The sequence below is a fragment of the Hemitrygon akajei genome, chromosome 8, assembly GCF_048418815.1.
Source record: "Hemitrygon akajei chromosome 8, sHemAka1.3, whole genome shotgun sequence".
Lineage (NCBI taxonomy): Eukaryota > Metazoa > Chordata > Chondrichthyes > Myliobatiformes > Dasyatidae > Hemitrygon > Hemitrygon akajei.
The window spans coordinates 16,231,043-16,253,870 of NC_133131.1; the positions used below are offsets into that span (position 1 = coordinate 16,231,043).

Here is a 22,828-nt window from a genome sequence, read left to right on the forward strand (position 1 = left end):
GCTTAAATACTTGCCCCTGCCATCTCCTCCGTACCTACTTCCAAGCACCTTAAAACTGTGCCCTCTCGTGTTAGCCACTTCAGCCCTGGGAAAGAGCCTCTGGCTATCCACACGATCAATGCCTCTCATCATCTCATACACATTTCTTAAAGGAATTTTGCATGATTGGGTCAGCTGATCATTTTGAAGCAGTTTTAGCGTGGAATTAATGGACAGTGAATCGGAAAGTAACGTGTTCTTCATCATCGGGGTCTCTCTTCCACCCATCCAAGATATTTATCAGGAGCACTGCCTTTAGCATTGTCAAGGATCTCTCTCATTCATCCCACAATCTCTTTGACCATCAGGCAGGAAGTACCATAGCATTAGGACAAGGACTATTAGGATGGGAAACAGCTTCTTCCCCAAGGCCATTAGACAACTAAACTCTCTGCCACCACCCAGGTCTCGTTATGTATGAAGCACCAGTAGCATTATATTGTTTACTTTTTAACTTGTGCCCTAAATGTATCTTAAGCTAGAGGACAATCTTTTGGAATATATTATCTGTGGTAATATTAATTTATGTGTTGTGTGTGAGTTACTTGTACTGTTTTGTGCACCTTGGTCCGGAGGAACGTTGCTTCATTTGGAGGTTTCCATGTATACGGTTGAATGACAATAAACTTGAACTTCAAGGTGCTTTCCAGTAAAAGAACTTACTTTGTAAATTGATGCTATTTCAAAGTTTCTTATTCGTTTAGTGGACATGGGAACTAATGACAGTGTCAGCATTTATTCCCCATCCCTAAAGAGCTTTGAACTGAGTTGGAAAAGGGACACTCATCATGTTGATGGACCTGGAATCAATTATAGACCTGAACAGGTGAGGAAGGCAGATCTTCTTCCCTGACTGACACTATTGAAATAGCTAGGTTTTTTAATGACAATCTAACACAGATTCAGCATGCCATCTAAAACTTTGACAAACTTTCATAGATGCATGGTAGAAAGTACACTGACCGGTTACACCATGACCTGGTATTGAAACACCAATGCCCTTGAACGGGAAAAAATATATACAAAAAGTAGTGGATATGGCCCAGTCTATCACAGGAAGAGCCATCCCCTCCATTCAGCATATTTTTACGGAGCAATGTTCCAAGAAAGTAGCATGCATCTTCAAGGTCTCCCACCACCCAGGTCATGCTCTCTTCTCACTGCCACCATAAAGAAGGAACTACAAGAGTTCAGGACCCACGCCACCAGGTTCAGGAACAGTTATTAACCCTCAGCCATCAGGCTCCCGAACCAAAGGGGATAACTTCACTCACCCCGACACTGAACCAATTTCACAACCTATGGACTCACTTTTAAGGACTCTACAACTCATGTTTTCGATATTTATTGCTTATTTATTATGATCACAGTTTTTTCCCTTTCTTTCTGTATTTGCTGTCTTTTGCACGTTGGCTGTTTGTCGGTTTCTGTTGTGTCTGGTTTTTCATTTGATTCTATTGTGTCGCTTTCTACTCAGTGTGAATGCCCACAAGAAAATGAATCTCAGGGTTGTACATGGTGACATACATGTACTTTGATAATGTATTTACTTTTGAACTTCGATTGATATGTTACTGTTATCGAGACCAGCTTTTTTGCTCTAATGATCCAGATTTAATCAAGCACTTAAAACACTCCAGCTGCCAAGCGAGACTCAACCTCACGTCTCTGGATCAGAGATCCCAGACTCAGGCTGCCAGCAGTGAAAGTGGTTTGCTTTGAGCTTACCATAACACTCCCTCCTTATTTTCTTCATCTTCTTCCTGCACAGTCTGCTTTCTGAACTGGATATCTTCATCTGAAAGACAGAAATCAGCCATCTGAAATGGAGGAACACAGTGCCAATTGCTCCCTGAAGAAAACATTTCTCACGTCTTTTTCTGTCAAGCACCTACTGCATGAAAGAGGCCCGTTAGCTCTCTCGATCCACAACAATAACCATTTACACCAGGGGTTCCAAAGCTGGCGAACACAGACCTCTTGGTTAATGGTAGGGGTCCATGGCATTGATAAAGTTGGGAACCCCAGATTTACACTGATCCTAATTCACTCTCACCTCCTTCATATTGCACACTGTACTCATTTTCCTACTGCCTTTCAGTGTCCCAAATAAAACACCCCAATATGCTCAATGTTATGCTCCATTACAGTGTCTTCAGTAGCTGTTTAAAATAGGCTCGGTGGCTCCTCCTATACTTCCACTTCAAGGTTCACGTGTTGTTCGATCAGAGATGCTCTTCTGTACACCACTCTGGTAATGCGTCATTACTTGAATTATTGTCGTCTTCCTGTCAGCTTGAACCAGTCTGGCCATTCTCCTCTGACCTCTCTCGTTAACAAGCCGTTTTCGCCCACAGAACCGCTGCTGGCTGGAGGTTTTCAATTTTTCGCACCATTCTCTGTATACTCTAGGGACTATAGTGTGTGAAAAATCCCAGGAGATCGGCAGTTTGAGACACTCAAACCACCCCATCTGGCACCAACAATCATTCACCAGTCAAAATCACTTAGATTTCTTCCATATTCTAGCCCATTGTGCCACTGGAGCCCTGTCCGAACAAAAGCTGAACCTCTTGACCATAATGCACAACAGCATGCAGGTGAGTTCCTCCCACATGATTGGCTGATTATGTATTTGCATTAGCGAGCAGGGTGTACAGGGGTACCTGATAAAGTGTGTCATCCGAGTAAGAGAGAGTCAGTGTTTGGCCCATATCACTCAAAGTCTTTCCTATCCATTCACCTTTCTACTGCCTTTATATGCTGTAATCGTACCTACCAGAGGAATGGCAGCTGATTCCATGCACGCACCTCCCTTTGTGTGAAACTCTTCCTCTTCTCACCTCAAAACTATGCCCTCAAGTTTTAGACTCCTCTACACTGGGGGAAAGAATGTAACCATTCATCTTATCTATGCCCCTCCTGACTTTATAGACACTACTTTCTTTTTCAATCTTTTTATTATTATTATTAATATCAACAAAATAAAATTGATACATAGATAATGGGATTACAAACATACACATTTCAACTGAACATGAAAGAATACATAAGCAATAGTTACAGTATAAATGAATATTCCCAAATCATGGACGATACAAGTAACAAATAAACAAGGCAAATCATAGACACTACTTGTGGGTTAATTGGTCATTGTAAATTGTCCCACGGTTAGGCTAGGATTAAATCGGGTTGCTGGCAGTGTGAAGGGCCCTTACGGGCTTCTTCTGCCCTGTAATTCTAACTAAATAAACTTTCTAACACTCACTTTCAGCAGGAAAAACATACAGAGGCCAGACAACCTATCGAGCAGCACACCTTTGGAATGTTGGTTAAGATCCGTGGGGAGCGTGCAAGCTCCACACAGAGAGCACTGGAAGTTACTGGAGTTCCACTGGCTGCCCTTTGACCCGGGTGTGGGTGGAGAGCAGCACAGCACAGTGCTTAGTGAGTTGGTGTTATCACAGTGCCAGAATCTCAGTTCGTTTCCCGCTGCTGTCTGTGAGGAGTCTGTGCGTTCTTCCTGTGATCACGTGGGTTTCCTCCGAGTGCTCTGGTTTCCTCCCACATTCCAAAGATGTACAGGACACTAGGTTAATTGGTCACGTGGGTGTAACTAGGCAGAGCAGGCTTGTTGAAGCCAGAAGGCCTGTTAGTGTGCTGTATTACTAAATTTAACCAAAAAACTTCTTGGTGAATTTAATTTTTCATTTTCATCGACTCAAATTGCGGCTAATATAACCTGCTATCCCATCGCTGTCTTCAAGAGGAATTTGAAGAATTCCTGCAGAGTGCAGAGTTTTAGTTTTAATCAGGAGTCAGGAGAAACACGGTAGCAAGTTGTGGGTAACAGAGGAATGTGGTTAAATTAGAGGACTGGTACCCAGGAAAATGAGTCACTTATCTGAAGACTGAGATTCAAATCGTAAAATGACACAGAGAACTTAAAACTAAAATAACTACATAAATCTCAAATAAAGACTTAAAGCCCATAAGACATAGGAGCAGAATTAGGCCATTCAGCCCATCGAGTCTGCTCCGCCATTTCATCATGGCTGATTTATTATCCCTCAACACCCTTCTTCTGCATTCTCCCCGTACCTTTGACACCCTTACTAATCAGGAACTTTTCAACTTCCATTTTAAATATACCGAATGACTTGGCCTCCACAGCCGTCTTTGGCAATGAATTCCACAGGTTCACACCCCCAGACTAAAGAAATTCCTCTTTATCTCTGTTCTAAAGGGATGTCCTTCTATTCTGAGACCATGCCTTCTGGTCCTAGACTTCCCCCACTATAGGAAACATCCTCTCCATGTCCACTCCATCTGAGGCTTTCAATATTCGATGGTCATGGAGTATTACAGCACATAAACAGGCCCTTCAGCCCATCTCATCGATTGGCCTCCCATCCATGTACTTAACCAAACTTCTCATAAGTGCTGAAATCAAACACATTTCCACTGACAACTCATTCCAGTTAGTAATGGTAAGTGGTGATGGTAGAACTGCTGGATCACTGTAGGACACAGTCAGTCCATTAACATCCTTCAGGGAAGAACTTTACTCCTTTCTCCATTCTGGGCCGTGCATGATTTTAGACCCAATGTGGTTCACTGTTGACTGCCCTCTACAGGGAACTCTGATCCAGTGTTGATAGGGCTGGGCAGTAAATGCAGGATGAGTTGGTGAGTTCCAGGTTCTGTCACACAATGAAAGAAACCAACGGACAGTCTGGAATCGGTATCCAGGACACGGAAAGATGCCTCACCACTCAGGTCAGCTGACTGCTCAAAATGGCAGATAACCAGCAGATAGTTGTGATTAGTCAGTTGACTCACTCCATGTTCTGGAGGACCAAGTCCAAGAGTTTAATATCAATCCCAATTCTGATTCTAGTCCATAATATCTGGGACTGAAGTACGGTTTACAGTTGGCTCCCTCACTGTTTTCTGATTGTTGGGCATTGATCCACCACTGCTCCTTTCCCAGAATGGACTGCGGCCCACAAACCATAACTGACGATATACCCCTGGGGCAGTACTCCATACCCCGCCTCCAACGACAGAGGCACTGGCCGGACCAACACTAACACTGGGGCACGCCACCCCAAAGCATGCTGGATCCTCACCGCTAGTGAAAGAGAACAATCGCAATAAAATGTGAAAATTTATCCTTACCACAAGAATTCCCTTCCACGTCATCCAAGAGATTTGCTGTTGAGGCTGCTGTTCCGAGACTGCGTTGCCAAATGGGTAAAGGAAAAACACACACAAACCCTGGGCTTGGCGACAATAAGCAGAAATGATTAACGTTGCCTCTGGGCCAGACCCAGTCACATCCCATTCGGGTGGTCACTAACTACTTTCCAGCCAATGAATGGGGGGCCTTCTGTTAAGGCACAGCAAGCTTCCACACAGAGCAACAGAACGGTGACCTGACAATCCATTCGGAAGGCAGCAGCAGGAAATCCAAAATAACTGAAAAATAACCAGCAGGTCAGGCAGCATCTGTGGACAGAGTATTGGCATTCATGTTTAAGCTTGATGGCCACCCAAGCTCCTCTTCAAAACAGAGGCCTTAGTTAACAAACGCAGCTGAAATGCTCCTCGTGCAAAGCACATCAAGGGAAATTATACGACTTTGGGTCCATAAGATATAGGAGCAGAATTAGGCCATTTGGCCCATTGAGTCTGCTCTGCCATTCAATCATGGCTGATCCAATTGTCCCTCTCAGCCCCAATCTCCTGCCTTCTCCCTGTAACCCTTCATGCTATTATGAATCAAGAATCTATCAACCTCTGCTTGAAATATACCAATAACTTGGCCTCAACAGTCATCTCCAGCAAGGAATACCACAGATTCACCACCCTCTAGTTAAAGAAATTCCCCCTCACCTTCATTCCAAATTGACGTCCCTCTATTGAGTTCCCAACCATTTTTATGCCATGGACCCTTACCATTAACCTAGAGGTGCATGGATTCCAGGCTGGGAACTCCTGCTCTACTCTGAGGATGTGCCCTCTGGTCCTAGACTCCACCATTATACAAATCATCCTCTTCACGTCCACTCTGTCAAGAACTTTCAACATTTGCTGGGTTTCAGTGAGATACTCTTTCTCATTCTTCTGAATTCCAGCGAGTACAGGCCCGGAGCCATCAATCGCTCCTCATACGGAGTCAATGCAGCATATACAAGTTAGGCCAACGGCTTCAGTCTGTATCGTTCCCATGTGGCCATGTGCTGTTAGGTTGGGCCTGTCACTCAGTTCTCCATCAGAAAAAGGAGGAGAAATATTAAGTCCACGACTTTCTTCTGTGCAGCCACAACTCCATCCTACAGGGCTATTTATCCCCCTTGCTCTATCTGTGCACCCAAAGTACTGTGCGTTAGGCTACAAGCACCGCTGTAACTTAACCACAGTACTTAGGGTGGCATGGCAGTGTAACACTGTGCAGCATTGATGACCAGGAGATTGGGAATCAATTCCTGCCACTGTCTGCGAGGAGTTTGCACGTTCTCCCCATGACTGCGTGGATTTCCTCCGGGTGCTCTGGCTTCCTCCCACAGTCCAAAGACAAACAGGTTAGATGAGTGAGTCTTGGGCACGTTATGTTAGTCCCAGAAACACAGCAGCTCTTGCAGGCTGCCCCCAGCACATCCTTGGACCGTGTTGGTACTCGACACAAACAACACATTTCAAAGTTTGCTTCAACCTTTCAATGTACATGTGACAAATAAAACTAACATTATCGTTCATCTTTATCCCGAGCCAGGCTTGTTATTGTCACTGCCTTCTGAAGTTTCCTGTTTCCCCAGTGCTGGTTCCAGTGGAAACACAACCTGCCAAGGATACATGTGATGCTTTAAGGAATGCTTTCGTTTCAGCTTCCTCATCTTCGTCTTCTCAGAGAAAGCACGCGCCAGCTCGAAGAGCTTCTTCCGCGTGGCTGCAGAGAGGAAGTAATGCGTCAGTCCCCTTATGTTTGGTCAAGATAGAATTATCAGAGATCACATGACTGACATTCACTCAAACAAACAGAGAATGGAAAATAAACTGGTTTTTGTGCTATTTCCTTTTGATATGTGTGTCACTATCATTTATGTTGCATTTGTGATGTGTCCAGTGTGGTAGTGTAGGGGATACAGTAGTGCTTTTCGCTCTCACTTCCATCTTCCACCGCTGGCTAACAGTCTTGTGAAAGGGAGAGCTGAGTGTGTAAGTCCCTCCCCGCCAGTACACGGCCTCTCCAACAGCAAGCCTCTCGTAGTGCTTCCTCGCTGGCGACACACGGAAACTGAATTCCTTTCGGACTCGGGCTGAGCTACAGAGGACGGGGGAGGAGGTCTGGCCCCTGCACACGTAGCACGCAGGCCCACCGGTGTGTGGACACGCCCTGGTGCTCGTGAACCAGATCCCCCAGCTACGGGTAAATAGCCCCACTACCTGTGGGCGGCATCGGGAAAGACGAAGGCTACGGGAGTAAACCCAGACAGCAAATCTGGAGTGGAGTCCCTAAGACGGCTGGATGTCATTGAATATCCTTCAGGCAGCTCCTGCAGCCAAGCTGGTACCAAATGTATTGCTTCATAAGCTTCCCTTTGGACTGCACTGGTGAGACCGAGAGGGGGATCTTTGACAACTGGGCATCTCGGGATCTCCATACCTTCCCAGGTTTGTGGTGATGATCATCACCCTTTGTCCTTCGAGGCAGACGGATGCCAACAATAATTGCCTCCAAGATTAGATTCCTCCCCATTCTGATGTTTGGTCTGAACAACAACTGAACCTCTTGACCACGTCTGCCTGCTTTTACGCAGTGAGTTGTGGACACGCGATTGGCTGGTTAGATATTTGCATTAACAAATAGGTACCTGAGTGTGCACAAGACAGAAGGGAAGGTGCAGGGTAACTGAGACAGACAGAAGTGAGGGTAGGATGAGGGGTTGGGGGGGGAGGGTCGGGATGGGAGGTGGGTACTGTAGAGCATAAACACCAACCTGTTGATGAAAAATAATTTCAGGAGGACTCACATTTTCCCATGTGTTTTAATTTGTCCCTGAACAAGGCTTCATCAAGTGGTACACCGCTTGCTTCAGCGACACCAGTGGCACCGGATTCAGCTGTAAGGAGTAGAAGGAGTTAACATTTGCTTCCAAACACTTGCCTCTCATCATCCTGGCTCTTCATCACAGCAATAAGGCACGCCTGGCCCCAGCACGCAAACCACTGGAGGGCTGCCAGTTACTTCTATTCATTTCAGCACATCCGACCTTAAATTATTCTGTAACGACTGGTCCAGACTGTAGTTAAAATTTCTTCTTATTTCTTTTCGTCAACTCAAGGGTGAAAATGAAGTAAGTTTCGGTGACGTCTTGGAAGGGGCCCTTATTTCACCTGCCTTCTGGAACTTTAATGAAAAGTTTAAGGCAGCACGCTGACGTATTTTGAGCACATTCGGAATTAAGGAATTGGCCTGCACAGTGTGTTAATGGGGCGGCCCTGTATCATAGCGGTCAGCACAACGCTTTACAGCACAAACAATCAGAGTTCAATTCCTGCCACTGCCTGTGAGGAATTTGTACGTTCTCCCCATGACAGCGTGGGTTTCCTCTGGGTGCTCCGGTTTCCTCCCGCATTGCAAAGGCGTTCAGGCTAGGGTGAGTAAGTTGTGGGCACACGATGTTGGTGCCAGAAGGATTTGCGGGCTGCCCCCAGCACAAATTAGAATGTGTTGTTTGTTGACGCAAACAATGAATTACACTATATATTTCAATGTACACGCGACACGTAAAGCTAATCTTTAATCTTTATTACAAACAAGAGAAACAGCAGATGCTGGAAATCCAAGCAACACACACAAAACGCGTCCTGCCGAAGGGTTTTGGCCCGAAAGGTCGACTGTACTTTTTTTCCATAGATATGCCCGGCCTGCTGAGTTCCTCCAGCATTTTGTGCGGGTTGCTTTAATCTTTATGACCTGGTAACCTGCGTTAAAAATATCAGATGAGGGATCAACTTTGGTCATCTTCTGGGTCTTCAAAGTGGTCCGATGGAATCTTAAGAAGGCAGATGCAGTTTGAGACTCGCGTGTCACCCGAAAACTAAAGCGCTTGATGCAGCAGCACTCCCCAGCACCCCACAGGAGTGTTCACCCGGATTCCTGTGCTCAGATCTCCGCAGCAAGAAATCAAATCCACCAGCGGCTGACTCAAAAGCACCGAGCCGCAGTTAACACGGACACCACGGTACAGCCGGGGGCTCTGCGTGGGGATATCGTCCTGAAATAGGATCACTGACAATTTTGTTCAAGGTTACGCTTTCTTCTGCTGAAGACGTACTGGGGAAGGTTACAAGTAGTTGAGCTCTTCGAGCCAGGACTGGCTCGTCTCGGGCAACAAACAAGTAGTATTGTGTGCAGTTTTGTTCACCTACCTACAGAAAAGATGTAAGTTTGTAAATAACTTTGAAAGAATGTTATAAGGAAAGATTGAATAGGTTACAACTGTATTCCTTAGAACATAGAAGATTGAGAGGGTATTTTGATCAGGGTATATAAAAATTATGAGGGGTACAGATACAGATAGGGTAAATGCAAGCAGGATTTTTCCACTGATGTTCAGTGGGACTAGATCTAGAAGTCAAGGGTGAAAGGTGAAATGCTTAAGGGGAACATGAGGGGAAACTTCTTCACCCAGAGGGTGGTGAAATTGTGGAACAAGCTGCCGGAACAAGTGGTGGATGTGATTTTGATTTCGACACTTGGAAGAGAAATTTGGATAGGTACATAGATGGGAGTTGTTCGGAGGGCTATGGAGGTGCAGGTTGATGGGAATGGTACAGCACAGACTAGATGGTCCGAAGGGCCTGTTTCTGTGCTGTAGTTTTCTATGACTCAATGCCAGGAGGAACTCAGCGGGTCAGGAAGCATCTGTGGAGGGAGATGGACAATGGGTTGGGACGCAAAGTCAACGTGAATTTATTAACAAAGTGCATACATAGTCACCTTTTCTTGCAAATGAACCAGGCTAGGACTTCAACTGGAGTCCAGACAGAGGGTCCTGACCCCACCATTTCCGACCCGCCGAGCTTCTCCCAGTTTCCTGCGTCTCCACCGTGGCTCAGTTCAGGGCTGGTTTATCAAGGGGTGCAGGGTCAATCCTGTGTGGGGGCTCATTCAGCCAGGTAATGTAATGTAAACTCAATCCTGGGCTCAGATAATGTTCCAGCATTCAGCTTCCATGTAGAGTTGGGTGGGGGTTAAAAGAATTGACCAACAGTGCCCGAGGGAAACAGAGAACAGAAACGAGGAGGAATTTCTTCAGCCTGAGGGTGGTGAGCCTGTGGAATTCATTGCTACAGTTGGCTGTGGAGGTCAAGTCACTGGGTAGAGTTAAAGCCGAGGTTGATAGGCTCTTGATTAGTAGAGGTGTCAAAGGCTACGGGGAGAAGGCAGGTGAATGGGGACCGAGTGGGAGCTAAATCAGCCATAAGCACAAGATTCTGCAGATACTGGAAATCCAGAGCAACAAATACAAACTGCTGAAGGAACTCAGCAGGTCAGGCAGCATAAATAGAAATTAATAAACAGTCAACATTTCAGGCCAAGCCCCTAAATCAGCCACGACGGAATGGCAGAGCAGACTCGATGGGCCAAATGGCCTAGTTCTGCCCCTTTGTCTTTTGAAAGCAGCTAACCACAGATCAGTGCTAAGAGCTTCCTGGCGGGCACCGTGGGGCCACTCACCCCTCCTCGACCGCCTGTGCAAACGGCCACATCCGAGGCAGCCGTCAGCCCCGAGTTCTCCGCAGCAGCTGCCTCGTGAACAGCCGCCAGCTCATCACCATGTATGGTAACACTGTGAAATTTACCAAAAGGAGCAAAGACTGATAAATTATTAGCAGCTGAACAGATCTCATTAGGCAGACAGCACTAAATCACCACCAGGTATTAATGGCAAATTATAAGCCTAATAAATCACAGGAGGCAAGAGCTGATGTCTGCATTACCTGGAACCGCTGAAGGCAAACTAACGCCATCACTGGGCAAGGACTCAATTGCACTGGTGGACTTTGATTTCCTAGATTCATACTTGAGCCGATCTGAAAAATAAAACTCAGTTACAGTGACCAGTGGGATTTGGAAAGACTGGGTACAGGCCGGAATGTGGCCAGGTCCAGGCCCAGAGAGTATCGCTGTGGTAGGGCCCAGATCGGAGTGCGGGCGACGAGCTGGTGTTTGGACCGTTTAAACAGCAGGCCAGGTGGACCGAAGAGGCAAGGTGTCAGGACCGGAGGCGAGGGTTGGGATGGGTTCTGCTCCACGACGTTTACTCCACTCTCCTCGGCACCGAGGCTGTGCCCTGCTCCGGCCGCTCAGCGCTTTTAGTGTCTGTGAGCTTCACAGCGATTTGCCCCGCTGTGTGATGTACTGAGGCTATGGGCCTACTCCGGCTGTTCCAGGTCTACGGAATCAATTTTGTTCTGAATGATGTTGCTTGCTTTTATTGTCTGCACAATTTGTTTCTTTTTCTCTCTTTCTGGGCATTGGGTGTTGGTCTTTTTTTTTTAATTGTTTTTTTTCCAGTTTCTTGTTTACTGCCTGTGAGCAGACAAATCTCCTGGTTGTATATTTATACAAATGTACTATGAACTTTGACTCCTGTCCTGTGGTTGGGTTTGCCTGTTCTGACCAGACTAGGTCGCGAAGAGGTGAGAGACATGTTTTTTTAAAAAGTACAGAGAGTGGAGAGTACCTGTGGTGGTTGGAGAGACAGATACATAAGAGATGTTTAGATAGGCACATGAATGTGAGGAAAATGGAAGGATATGGACATTGTGCAGGAGAGATCAGTTTATTGGTTACTAATTTAGCAGGTTTGACACAACACAGTAGGCCAAAGAGCCCGTTTCTGTGCAGTACTGCTCTATGCTCTCTGGTCTATATCTGTGGACATCACTGACATTTATCGCTCATCCCTTCCACCCAGGTACTTGGTGGTTTGTTACCCCACAGTGGACAACACAAGAGATTTGACCCCACTGCTGAGAATCCTGTATGGCCCAAATGCTGCAGGGCCAGATTTCCTTTCAGAATTCCTTTTCGATTTAAACACAACCCTGCAGTTCCACAGTCACGGCGACCAATGTGAACTGGCTATTCCAGAGTTGCATAAATGATGGAAAGTTCTCAGCTGCTGCGTGCTGGAGCTAGCTGGAAAGTCCACACAAGTCTGGACATGGCATCCCTACCTTCCAGCAAACACCCAGTGTCTGCCAACTGCAGTTTATCCCTGCTTTCTGGTGGTAAACCGCCTCACTTCATTGTGATCCTGCATTACATCTTCACTCTAATTCATTTCCAGTCAGTCACACCACGCACGCTCCTGTGCCCAGTGTCACTTTATGGACGTACAATCAATCTACTGTTTGAATATAAGCTATCTTATGTATTTATATGCATTGTGTTTTTGAAAGGAATATGTTCTTTACTTTATTGGTTTTTTTTGCTACATCAGATCTGGAGTGACCACTATTTCATTCTCCTTTATACCTCTGTACTGGAAATGACATTCAACAATCTTGAATCTCTGCATTAGCTCAACAAAAGTACTTACTTTTCCTGCTTGAGCCTAGTCAATGAATAACTGTCTATCCTCTGATCTATGAAGGCCATCGCCACTAACTCTGCTATTACCAGACACTGACTGAAAATGGACTTGTCAACAGTTTCAATGCACATTGGCCACCTGCTCGTTGATGCAAATATCTAATCAGCCAATCATGTGGCAGCAACTCAATGCATAAAAGCATGCAGACATGGTCAAGAGGTTCAGTTGATGTTCAGACCAAACATCAGAACGGGGTAGAAATGTGATCCAAGTGACTTTGACGGCACATTGATTGTTGGTGCCCGACTGGGCGGTTTGTAACTGCCCTCAGAAGCTACTGATCTCCTGGATTATTTTTTTTTTTTAATGCACAACATACGGAGTTTACAAAGAATGGTGTGCAAAGCAAAAAACATCCAGTGAGCAGTTGTTCAGTGGGCAAAAATGCTTGTTTAAGAGGTTAAAGAAGAATGGCCAGACAGGTTCAAACTGGCAGTAATTCAAATAACCACACGTTACAACAGTGGTGTGCAGAAGAGCGTCTTGAATGCACAGTATGTCAAACCTCGAAGTGGATGGGTTAAAGCAGAAGGCCATGAACATACCTAATAAAGGACGTACCTAATAAAATGGCCACTGAGTGCAATTTGGATTAAGATTTCTAGCTTTATTACTTTCTTCTGTCAGAGTAGTGGGCCTTGAGGACAATTACAACTCCCTAATTATCTTCCTACTTCAGACGAGACAATTTGGGGTTGAAATTTAGGAGACAGAGAGCGGCAGGAGTATTATTTCTCGGATTCGAGGGCTGAGTCTGGAAAGGTGCCACGGGCACTGGTGCTGGGTCCCCTGTTGTTCATCAAACATATTAACGACTTAGACAACAATGTAGGTGACACGACTACCAACTCTGCAGCAGAGGACATCAGGATCACAAGTGTGGTGGACAGCAAATAAAGCCGTAAAAGTTTACAGCAGGTCTTCGGTTAACTGGGAAAGCGTACGAGGGAACGGCAGATGGAATTTGACACAGACAAGTGCAGAGTGGTGTAGTTCAGGGAAATAAAGCCCAGGCAAAATTAGCACAGTGAAAGCAGGACCCTATGCCGTATTGTAAAACAGGAATACAGCTCCATAGTTCCCTGAAAGTGGTGACTCAGGTTGCCATGGTACCATGATAACAAAGCAGTTAACACATTATCGCAGCTCGGGGCATCGGAGTTCAGAGTTCAACTCCCACCTCGCCTGTACGTCCTCCCCATGGAATGTGGGGTTTTCTCCAGGTGCCCTGGTTTCCTCCCACAGTCCACTCTGGTTAATTAATAGGTGAATTGGTCATTGTAAGTCATCCGGTGATTAGGCTAGGGTTAAACTGGGGGTTGCTGGGCAGTGTGACTGGGAGGGAGGGATAGATGGACAGTGGTGAAGCCAGCATATCTTCATTGAATGGAGTTTTGAGTACCAGACAGGTGATTTATATAGGTTTATAAAACCATTCGGGGCACAGAGAAGATAGAGTGCCATTGTCCTTTCTCTAAGATTGGGAATCTAAAACTAGAATGCATAGCTTTGAGGTAAGAAAGAGGGGAAATATTTAAAGGCAGCTTGAAGGGCAGGTTTTATGTCGCACTGTGGTACACTGGCTTGATGTCCTGATGTACCAAATGAATTCTGCTCCCATATCTTATGGAAAGTGCATTTTAATTTCAGTTTGGGCATGTGGCCATGCTGGTATCTTACTGCCCTTGAGAAGATGGCCGTCAGCGGCAATCTCGATCCCCTGCATCCATCTGGGATACCTGCAGTGGTGCAGAAATCAGTGCAGGAAGCAACATGTAATCAGAGCCCCCTGTCCCAAGGAGCAGCCCTGGATAGAGAGGCCTTCTACCAGGGTACAGGAGAGCAAGGGGTTAATAGGAATGACTAAGGGGGAACGTTATTCCCAATCCCACTAAGGCCCGCTGGGATTTGCCCCTCACCTACCCTTTTCCAGTGCCAGCAGGAAGTCGCGGTTTCTCTGCAGCTCCTTCATGAACTCTTCGTTCTGCAGGAAGAGCGCAATGCGTTCATCTTCCAGGTACTGCTTCAGCTTCCGCTCCTGGTCAGCTGACCCACGCGGCTCCGGGCCCGCCCCGATCTTGGCCTTCTGAGAATTCTGCAGGGAGGGAACAGCAAGAGGATCAACTCCAACGCCATCACAGACCTCACCATTTCATCAGCCCTGGACTTCGATTCCCCCTGCCCGGTGGGAGAGAGGAGATGGCAGAACATCTGGGTTGGTGATGATGCTGGCAGCGAGGAGTGTAGGTGGAGCAAATGGAGGGGAGGCTGGCGATGTGCTGAGCTGTGTTCACAACTCTCTGCAGTGCCTTGCAGCCACGGGCAGAGCAGTTGCTGTACCAAGCAGTGATGCATCTGGAGAGGGTGCTTTCTGTGGAGCAGTGACAAAAATTGGTAAGAGATAGTGCTGTTGCTACACTGGGTCCCAGTAGGGTGACGTCAGGGGCTGGTGGAAATTCCAAAAGACCAGGAAAGCAGGAAGTCCATTCATCACATGCTCACAAACATTTGGAAGCCTGGCTGTCCATGACAGGGGCGCCTTATGGCCTCAATTACCCATCATGCTGCAGGGCTGGTGAGGGCCCTTTTCACAAGTGTTCGAGACCAAAAAGGATATAAGAAACACTGAACACAGGAGATTCTGCAGATGCTGGAAATCCAGAGCAACACACACACACACAAAATGCTGATGCAACTCAGCAGCTCATGCAGCATCTAAGGAGGGGAATAAATAGTTGACATTTCAGGCCAAGACCCTGAGTTTTATTCCCCTCCATAGATGCTTCCTGACCTGCTGAGTTCCTCCAGCACTTTGTGTGTTGCTCTTGACTATTCCTTGCCGGGATGCACCCAAGGCCTCAGGTTATAACAACAAAAAACAAAACCCAGCTCACCTGGACCACGTCCAACTGCTGCGGCAGAATTCGCAGAAAGTCGTCAGGTAGGTTACCGAGTAACGGAGGGTTCCAATTCCGGTACCGTCTCTGTGACTGGCTCCCACTAGAGTTCTGGATGTTAAGCCTGCAAGCAAAGCAGAGTCCAGAATTCAACATCAAATCGGCTGAGGTACACACTATATATTAACGCAGGTTGGACTTTGTGCTCGTCAGGTGTGACTGGGAGCTCAGCTAAGAGAAGGGAAACTCTGATCTCAATCTTCTACTATACCCACTCACGGAGAAGGCTTCTGGAGTAAATCCCAAGAAGATGGAGTCCCTAAGACAGTCCTACGCAGAGTTTAACTCCTGCAATGTCGCTGGTGCCAAACTCCAGCGGTTTCCATCGTTCCTTCGGGTTCATCAGCTGCACGGAAGAGGGGGAGCTTTCTACACGGGCAGTTGCTTGCTCTCCATATTGTACCGCCCTGGCTTGCACAGCCAATGTAGACAGCTGGAACACCGTGCCACACTGAGAGTCAGCCACATCCGTGGGCCTGCACTCCTATAAACCGAGGACAGCAGAATTCCTTTCCTTATGTGGTGGCAAGATTCAGTCACAATTACTGAGCAGAGTTAATATACCCCTGAATCACCTCTGAATGGTCCAGATCTCCAGCTACCAGTCCAATATTTAACCACTCTGCCACTGTTTATGTAAACGCTTCATGATACTCGTTAAGTTGGGGGGGGGGGGGCGCATAGTTTAACAGGGGTCACATGGCAACCTGGTGTTACATGGAAGCTATTGCTCACAGTGCAGTCGGTAGGAATGACCCGAGACTGAGTGAGTGTGAGAGAGATCCACAATGGACAGAATGATCCTAATCAACACCTCAGTCCGTTGTAGTACAATGTGGTCACTGTGTTAATGGACTCTTGTTTTTTTCTCCCCCAATTGTATTTCTTCTTGTATATTTTTTTTCCAATTTATATTTGCCTTGTTGCTTATTCCAGTTTGTTTAAGTAACACACACAAAATGCAGGAGGAACTCAGCAGGCCAGACATCGTCAATGGAAGAGAGTGCAGCCAGTGTTTTAGGCCGAGACCCTTCGGCAGGACTGGAAAAGAAGATGCATCGGAGAAAGGTGAGTCCTCCCACCATGTTAATTGAAAAAAGTCCATCCCCTTCTCTCAATTCCTCCAACTCTACCACCCTGCTCTCAGGTTGAGGCTTTTCATTCCAGAACTAAGGAGGTGTCCTCCTTCAAAGAAAGGGGTTTCCCTTCCTCCACCAAAGTTGCCCTCAACCACACCTCTTCCATTTTGCTCAGTCTGCTCTCTCCTCTTCCTCCCGTCACCCTACCAAGGATAGGGTTCCTCTTGCCCTCACCTACCACCCCACCAGCCTCCACGTTCAGTACATAATTCTCCATAACTTCCACCATCTCCAGGGGGATCCCACCACCAAGCACATCTTTCTCTTCCCCCCCCACTTTCTGCTTTCTGCAGGGATCTCTCCCTATGCATCTCCATTGTCCATTCGTCCCTCTCTCCACTGATCTCCCTTCTGGCTCTTATCCTTGCAAACGGAACAAGTGCTACACCTCCTCCCTCACTACCGAGGCCCCAAACAGTCCTTCCAGGTGAGGCAACACCATTTGTGAGTCTGTAGGGGTCGTCTACCGTATCCGCTGCTCCTGGCGTGGCCTCCTATATAATCGGTGAGATCAACGCAGATTGGGAGACTGCTTCACCGAGCACCTACGCTCCATCCGCCGGAAAAAGCGGGATCTCCCAGTTTAATTCCACTTCCCATTCCGACATGTCAGTCCATGGTCTCTTCCACTGTCACAATGAGGCCACACTCAGGTTGGAGGAGCAACACCTTATATTCTGTTTGGATAGCCTCCAACCTGATGGCATGAACATTGATTTCTTGAACTTCAGGTAATGCCCCCCCGCCCCACCCCACACCAGCATTCCCATTTCGCTCTCTCACCTCATCTCCTTACCTGCCTACACCCTCCCCTCTGGTGCCTCTCCCCTTTTCTTTCCTCCGTGGCCTTCTGTCCTCTCCTATCAAACTTCCCCTTCTCCAGCCCTGTATCTCTTACACCAATCGGCTTTCCAGCTCTTTACTCCCCCTTCCCGGTTTCACCTGTCACCTTGTGGTTCTCCCCCCCCCCCCCCCCCCCCCCACTTTCTTACTCTGACTCCTCATCTTCTTTCCCCATCCCGATGAAGGGTCTCGGCCAAAAATGTCGACTGTACTCTTTTCTAAAGATGCCGCTTGGCCTGCTGAGTTCCTCCAGCATTGTGTGTGTTGCTTGGATTTCCCACATCTGGCAGATTTTCCCTTGTTCCAGATTGTGTAAAGCTATTTCCAGTAGGCAAGTGTAAAGGAGAATGAAATAATTGTTACTCTGGATCCGACGCAGCACAAAATAAATCACAATAAGATAAACACAATAAATAAAACACACAATGAGATAGTTTACATATACACACAGGCTGACTGTATGTCCATAAAGGAGGCACAGGAGTGTCTGTAAACAAGGTGACTGACAGGAAATGATGAAATACTGGTGGTGGGGATGTGGAGGGGAGGGTTAGTGGATAGAGGTGTTGATCAGCCTGACCTCTTGGGGAAAATAACTGCTTTTGTAAACACAAGTACCCTGCAGATGCTGTGGTCAAATCAACACGTACAAACAAGCTGGATGAACTCAGCAGGCCGGGCAGCATCCGTTGAAACGAGCAGTCAACGTTTCGGGCCAAGACCCTTCGTCAGGACTGAAGAAGGAGGGGGCAGAGGGTAGACAAAACTGCCCGTCGCATCACCGGCACCGGGCCTACCTGCTATCGAGGACATACACAAAGAAAGGTGCCGGAAACAGCCCTGCCCTGCTCATAGACTATTTGCCCCACTCCCATCAGGAAGGAGGCTATGTAACACCCACTCCAAGACCACCAGTTTCACCTGGCACCTTCCACCCTCTCCCCCACCTTCTTTATAGGGCCCCTGCCCCCTCCTTCTTCAGTCCTGACGAAGGGTCTCGGCCCGAAACGTTGACTGCTCGTTTCAACAGATGCTGCCCGACCTGCTGGGTTCATAACTGTTTTTGAGTCTGGTGGTCTTGGAGTGGATGCTACGTAGCCTCCTCCCTGATGGGAGTGGGGCAACAGTCTATGAGCAGGGCAGGGCTGTTTCCCGGCATCTTTCTTTGTGCATGTCCTCGGTAGCAGGTAGGCCCGGTGCCAGTGATGCCTTGCGCAGTTTTGTCTATCCGTTGTAGGGCCTTCCTGTCTGCCACAGTCCCGTTTCAGTACCAAGCAGTGATGCAGCATGTTAGGATGCTCCCTACTGTGCATCTGTGGGACGTGCTCTCTGCAGCCTCCTCAGAGGTGGAGAAAGAGAGACCCCACGTGCTTCCGATGCCGCTGCAGTAAGATTTCATTTACACCTACTTGTGCACGTGCAACAAACATGGCTTTGCCCGTTAAAACGCCGCCCGCAGTGGCCTAGCTCACCGTCGAGGGGGCAGAGGAGGGATGTGCGGATACTGTCGGTCAAACATGTGCATGTCGTAGGCAGGAGGAGAATATACAGGAGGGGCTTCCTCATCCGAACTGTCCGGCTCCAGCGTCCTCTCCAGGATCTGAATGAGAGAGCAGGGAGAGAAAAGAAGGAGGTTAAAATGACACAGGAATTTAAGGGGCTGCGGCCTTGGAAACAAGCACAAGACCATCAATTGTAACCTGTCAGGGCCTACTGAAGGAGGGCTCACCGGGTAAAGGGAATTCGACAAGTTTATCTTCTGTTTGGTGAAGGCTGAGCACCAAGTCTCATTCCCATTGTTGAAGGAGACCTTTCAACTCGGTAACGGGTCTGTCCAATTACACCCAAGTGACCAAATAAACATCCAGAGGAAACCCATGTGGTCATGGGAAAAATGTAGGAACTCCTTATGAGCCTGAGTCAATGGCGCTGCAGTAGCATCGGCCAAAACACCACACTACCGTGTCACTGCTCTCTGTCACGGTACCCCAACTACCACACCATCACTCAAGCCAGGGACATCCAGTCACATTAACACAGGGGACGGGGGTGGTCACAACACATTTATTACCCATCAGTCTGAATTATACGCAAAGTTCAAGACATGAACTGGCCACAGTTTACCAAGCATGGCTAGTCGATCATTTTTACCACCTTCATCCCAACATCCTTGATTCGCGAACAAGATCATGAATATTCAGCTGCTCCAAATTTCTGGGGTGAGAAGTTCCCTAATCCCTCCATCTATTTTATGGACAAACCCTTTCTGATTTCACTTTTAAACCAATTAAAAAATTCTTCTACATTCTCCCCACCCCCAGAGGGACTTGTTTCTCTGTATAGACTATCAAATCCTTCAATACATTCACACAAGCGACTCCACAGATGCTGAAAATCCAGAACACACACACACACACACACACACACACACACACACACACACACACACACACACACACACACACACACACACACACACACACACACACACACACACACACACACACACACACACACACACACACACACACACACACACACACACACACAATGCTGGAGGAACTCAGCAGGTCAGGCAGCGTCTATATCTACGGAAGGGTTTCGGCCTGAAATGTTGACTGTTTATTCCTCAAGATCAGGAATTCCCAACCTTTTTGATGCCATTGGCCAAAACCAATGGGAATCCCCTGCTCAAGGTGATGACTGACCTGCTGAGATCCTCCAGCATTTTGTGTGCGTTGTTTCAATATATTAAGATCACAATTTGACCACTCCTCTTCGTTCTGATTTTAAGATAGATGCATTTCAGATTTACATCTTTCCTCACCACTTAAGCCACTGATCAATGAGGAAAAATCTGCCAAACTCATTATCCCTTCCAACACCTTCATGATCTTTAAACTTTGGTCTTGAATTGGGAAGGCAGGGATATGGTCACCATCTGAGGTTTGATCTACCTGAGATTTAATGTTCTCCCCCATGTTACATTGGGTGGTGGGGTGGAGATACACCTTTACCAAAGGAGGTGAACAGCACTGCTTCCCTCCACTAGCCTGCAGGTCATCCTTGGGCAAGCCCCTTCGGTCAGGATCACGTGAAGACCCTGACCTGGAGTTACTCCCCAACTTTGGTTCATTGTGGGAACGGGACCTGCTCTCAGGGTCTCACGACCGGCCGCTTTTTGATACTCCAGGTTTCCAGATTTTCGTGGCTCTGAAGACCTGCTGATTCTAGGCCGGTGCCCTGGACTGAGGTGTCACATGAGAACACGGAACGTCGGGAGCAGCGGGTTGGCTGCTGGGGGTCGTGTGTCCGGAAAGCTGCACCTTTCTGGGTGCAGAGCTCAGAAAAGTGATGCAACAGACTTTAAACATCGTAAATCAGCGAGTTGTTTGTTATGTCTCCCCTCTCGCTGTGAAATGGAGACACCTCTTTTTCCCTTATTAGGGAGAGAGAGAGCCTGTGGTATGTTGAAATACTGGGTGAACGAGTAGTCTTTGGGGTACTGCGAGTCTGTGTCTTTATTGATGCTTTGCTGCACGCTTGAGTGCTCGGTGGGGGGCACTGATGCTTTTTTGTTGGAGGGGGGTCGGGGGGGGGGGGAGTCACTGCTTTGCTGCTGCTTGAGTGTCGGGCGGGGGCTTTGGGGTTCTAACGTTTAACTGTCTTTCATTCTTTGGGGCACTCCTCTGTTTTTGTGGATGTTTGCGAAGAAGAAGAATTTCAGGGTGTGTATTGTATACATTTCTCTGTCGTTAAATTACCTATTGAAACCATGGGTGGATGGTTGTATGAGCAGCTGGTGTATATCACAAGTCCTGGTTATGTGACCACTGACGCCAGGCAGACAATCTCTGAAGAGTATTGATAATGATTGGGGTCACCTGAATTGTAAAGACACTGCCCAGAAGGTGGCAATGCCAAAGCACTTCTGCAGAAGATTTGCCAAGAGCAATCACGGTCATGGAAAGACCATAATCACCCTGTCATAAAACACGGCACATAATGAACAAACAAACAAACGTTATCCCAGTAGCAACACGCACAAAATGCTGGAGGAATTTAGCGGATCAGGCAGCATCTACGGAGCGGAATAGATTAAGATCGACCATAAAAGTTCTTCTCTCTCATACAGGAGTTCACAACCTGAGATCCCCGGATCTCTTGGTTAATGGTAGGGGTCCATGGAATAAAAAATTAGTTGAGGCTAATTATACATAATTACTGCCGTGAGGATTGGAAACAATGGTGACACTCTTTTCATTACACCAGAGATACTGGACACGGTCAGAACCATTGTGTGTTTAAAGAGCAAACACGCTATAAAAGAAATAAGCATTTACATAGCACAATAACATAATAACATAGAGCCTTCTACAAACGTGGAATATAATAGTCCTGATTGCATGAGACAACTAGTTGATAAACATAGTGAAAAGCTTATCCTTTCAGAAAGCAGATCTCCAAGCAAGGGAACTTAACACAAACACAAAAAGATACTCACGACTTACCAACCCACATGATAAAGTTCTTTGTTATTCAGATTGCTTTTACTTTTCCAGCAACTTCAAGTACATATCAAGTGCTTTCTCGAAATCTTAGATATAAAAGTTGGCGGCAATGAGAAGTAAACGTGCTTTGGCTAGAGGGTTGAGAACCAGCGCAGCTCGTTGTCACAGACAGATGTCATTGGGTAGTGTTAAAGCAGCGACTGAGAGGTTCTTGATTAGTAAGAATGTCAAAGGCAGGACAGGGGGAAATAAATCAGACATGATGGAATGGTGGAGCAGACTCAATGGGCTGAATGGCCTAATTCTGCTCCTATGGTCTTATGCACAGGAGGAAGGTGTTAACAGAGGAAGACCAACCCCAATTCTTGTGCCATCTCTGATCAGTTCCACTTCCCTCACTTATTTCTCTGCAGCCTATTCTCTCTCACATGCACAGCAACTCTTCCCAGATACACCACCCACCCAGTGGGCAATTTACTGGATCCAATCGATGGATCAAATGGCCTAATTCTACTGCTGTGTCTTATGGTCTAACAACCCTTCCTGAAAACTTCCACCATATGTTACGTTCAAACAGAGATGAATGGATTTTGTTTGCCTTGGCTTCGAGGGTGCATCATGAAGGCCTGGACAGGCATGAGCAAAGAATTGTGGGATACAGGCAA

General features: G+C 47.0%; 1 protein-coding gene across 6 annotated transcripts in view; it reads right to left on the reverse strand.

The window, feature by feature from the left end:
• Positions 1-22,828, reverse strand: part of cuedc1b (CUE domain containing 1b) — a 130,969-nt gene that overhangs the window by 13,496 nt on the left and 94,645 nt on the right. For 4 of the 6 annotated variants that reach the window (XM_073053329.1, XM_073053326.1, XM_073053328.1 and 1 more), the window contains exons 3-10: positions 19,125-19,252; positions 15,608-15,734; positions 14,637-14,808; positions 11,053-11,145; positions 8,076-8,165; positions 6,898-6,991; positions 5,221-5,279; positions 1,768-1,837 (exon numbers count right to left, since the gene is read on the reverse strand). In XM_073053329.1, the coding sequence (XP_072909430.1) occupies positions 1,768-1,837; positions 5,221-5,279; positions 6,898-6,991; positions 8,076-8,165; positions 11,053-11,145; positions 14,637-14,808; positions 15,608-15,734; positions 19,125-19,252 (833 nt within the window). The remainder of the gene's footprint in view (positions 1-1,767; positions 1,838-5,220; positions 5,280-6,897; positions 6,992-8,075; positions 8,166-11,052; positions 11,146-14,636; positions 14,809-15,607; positions 15,735-19,124; positions 19,253-22,828) is intronic. The other 2 variants (XM_073053330.1, XM_073053331.1) reach the window with 2 other exon arrangements.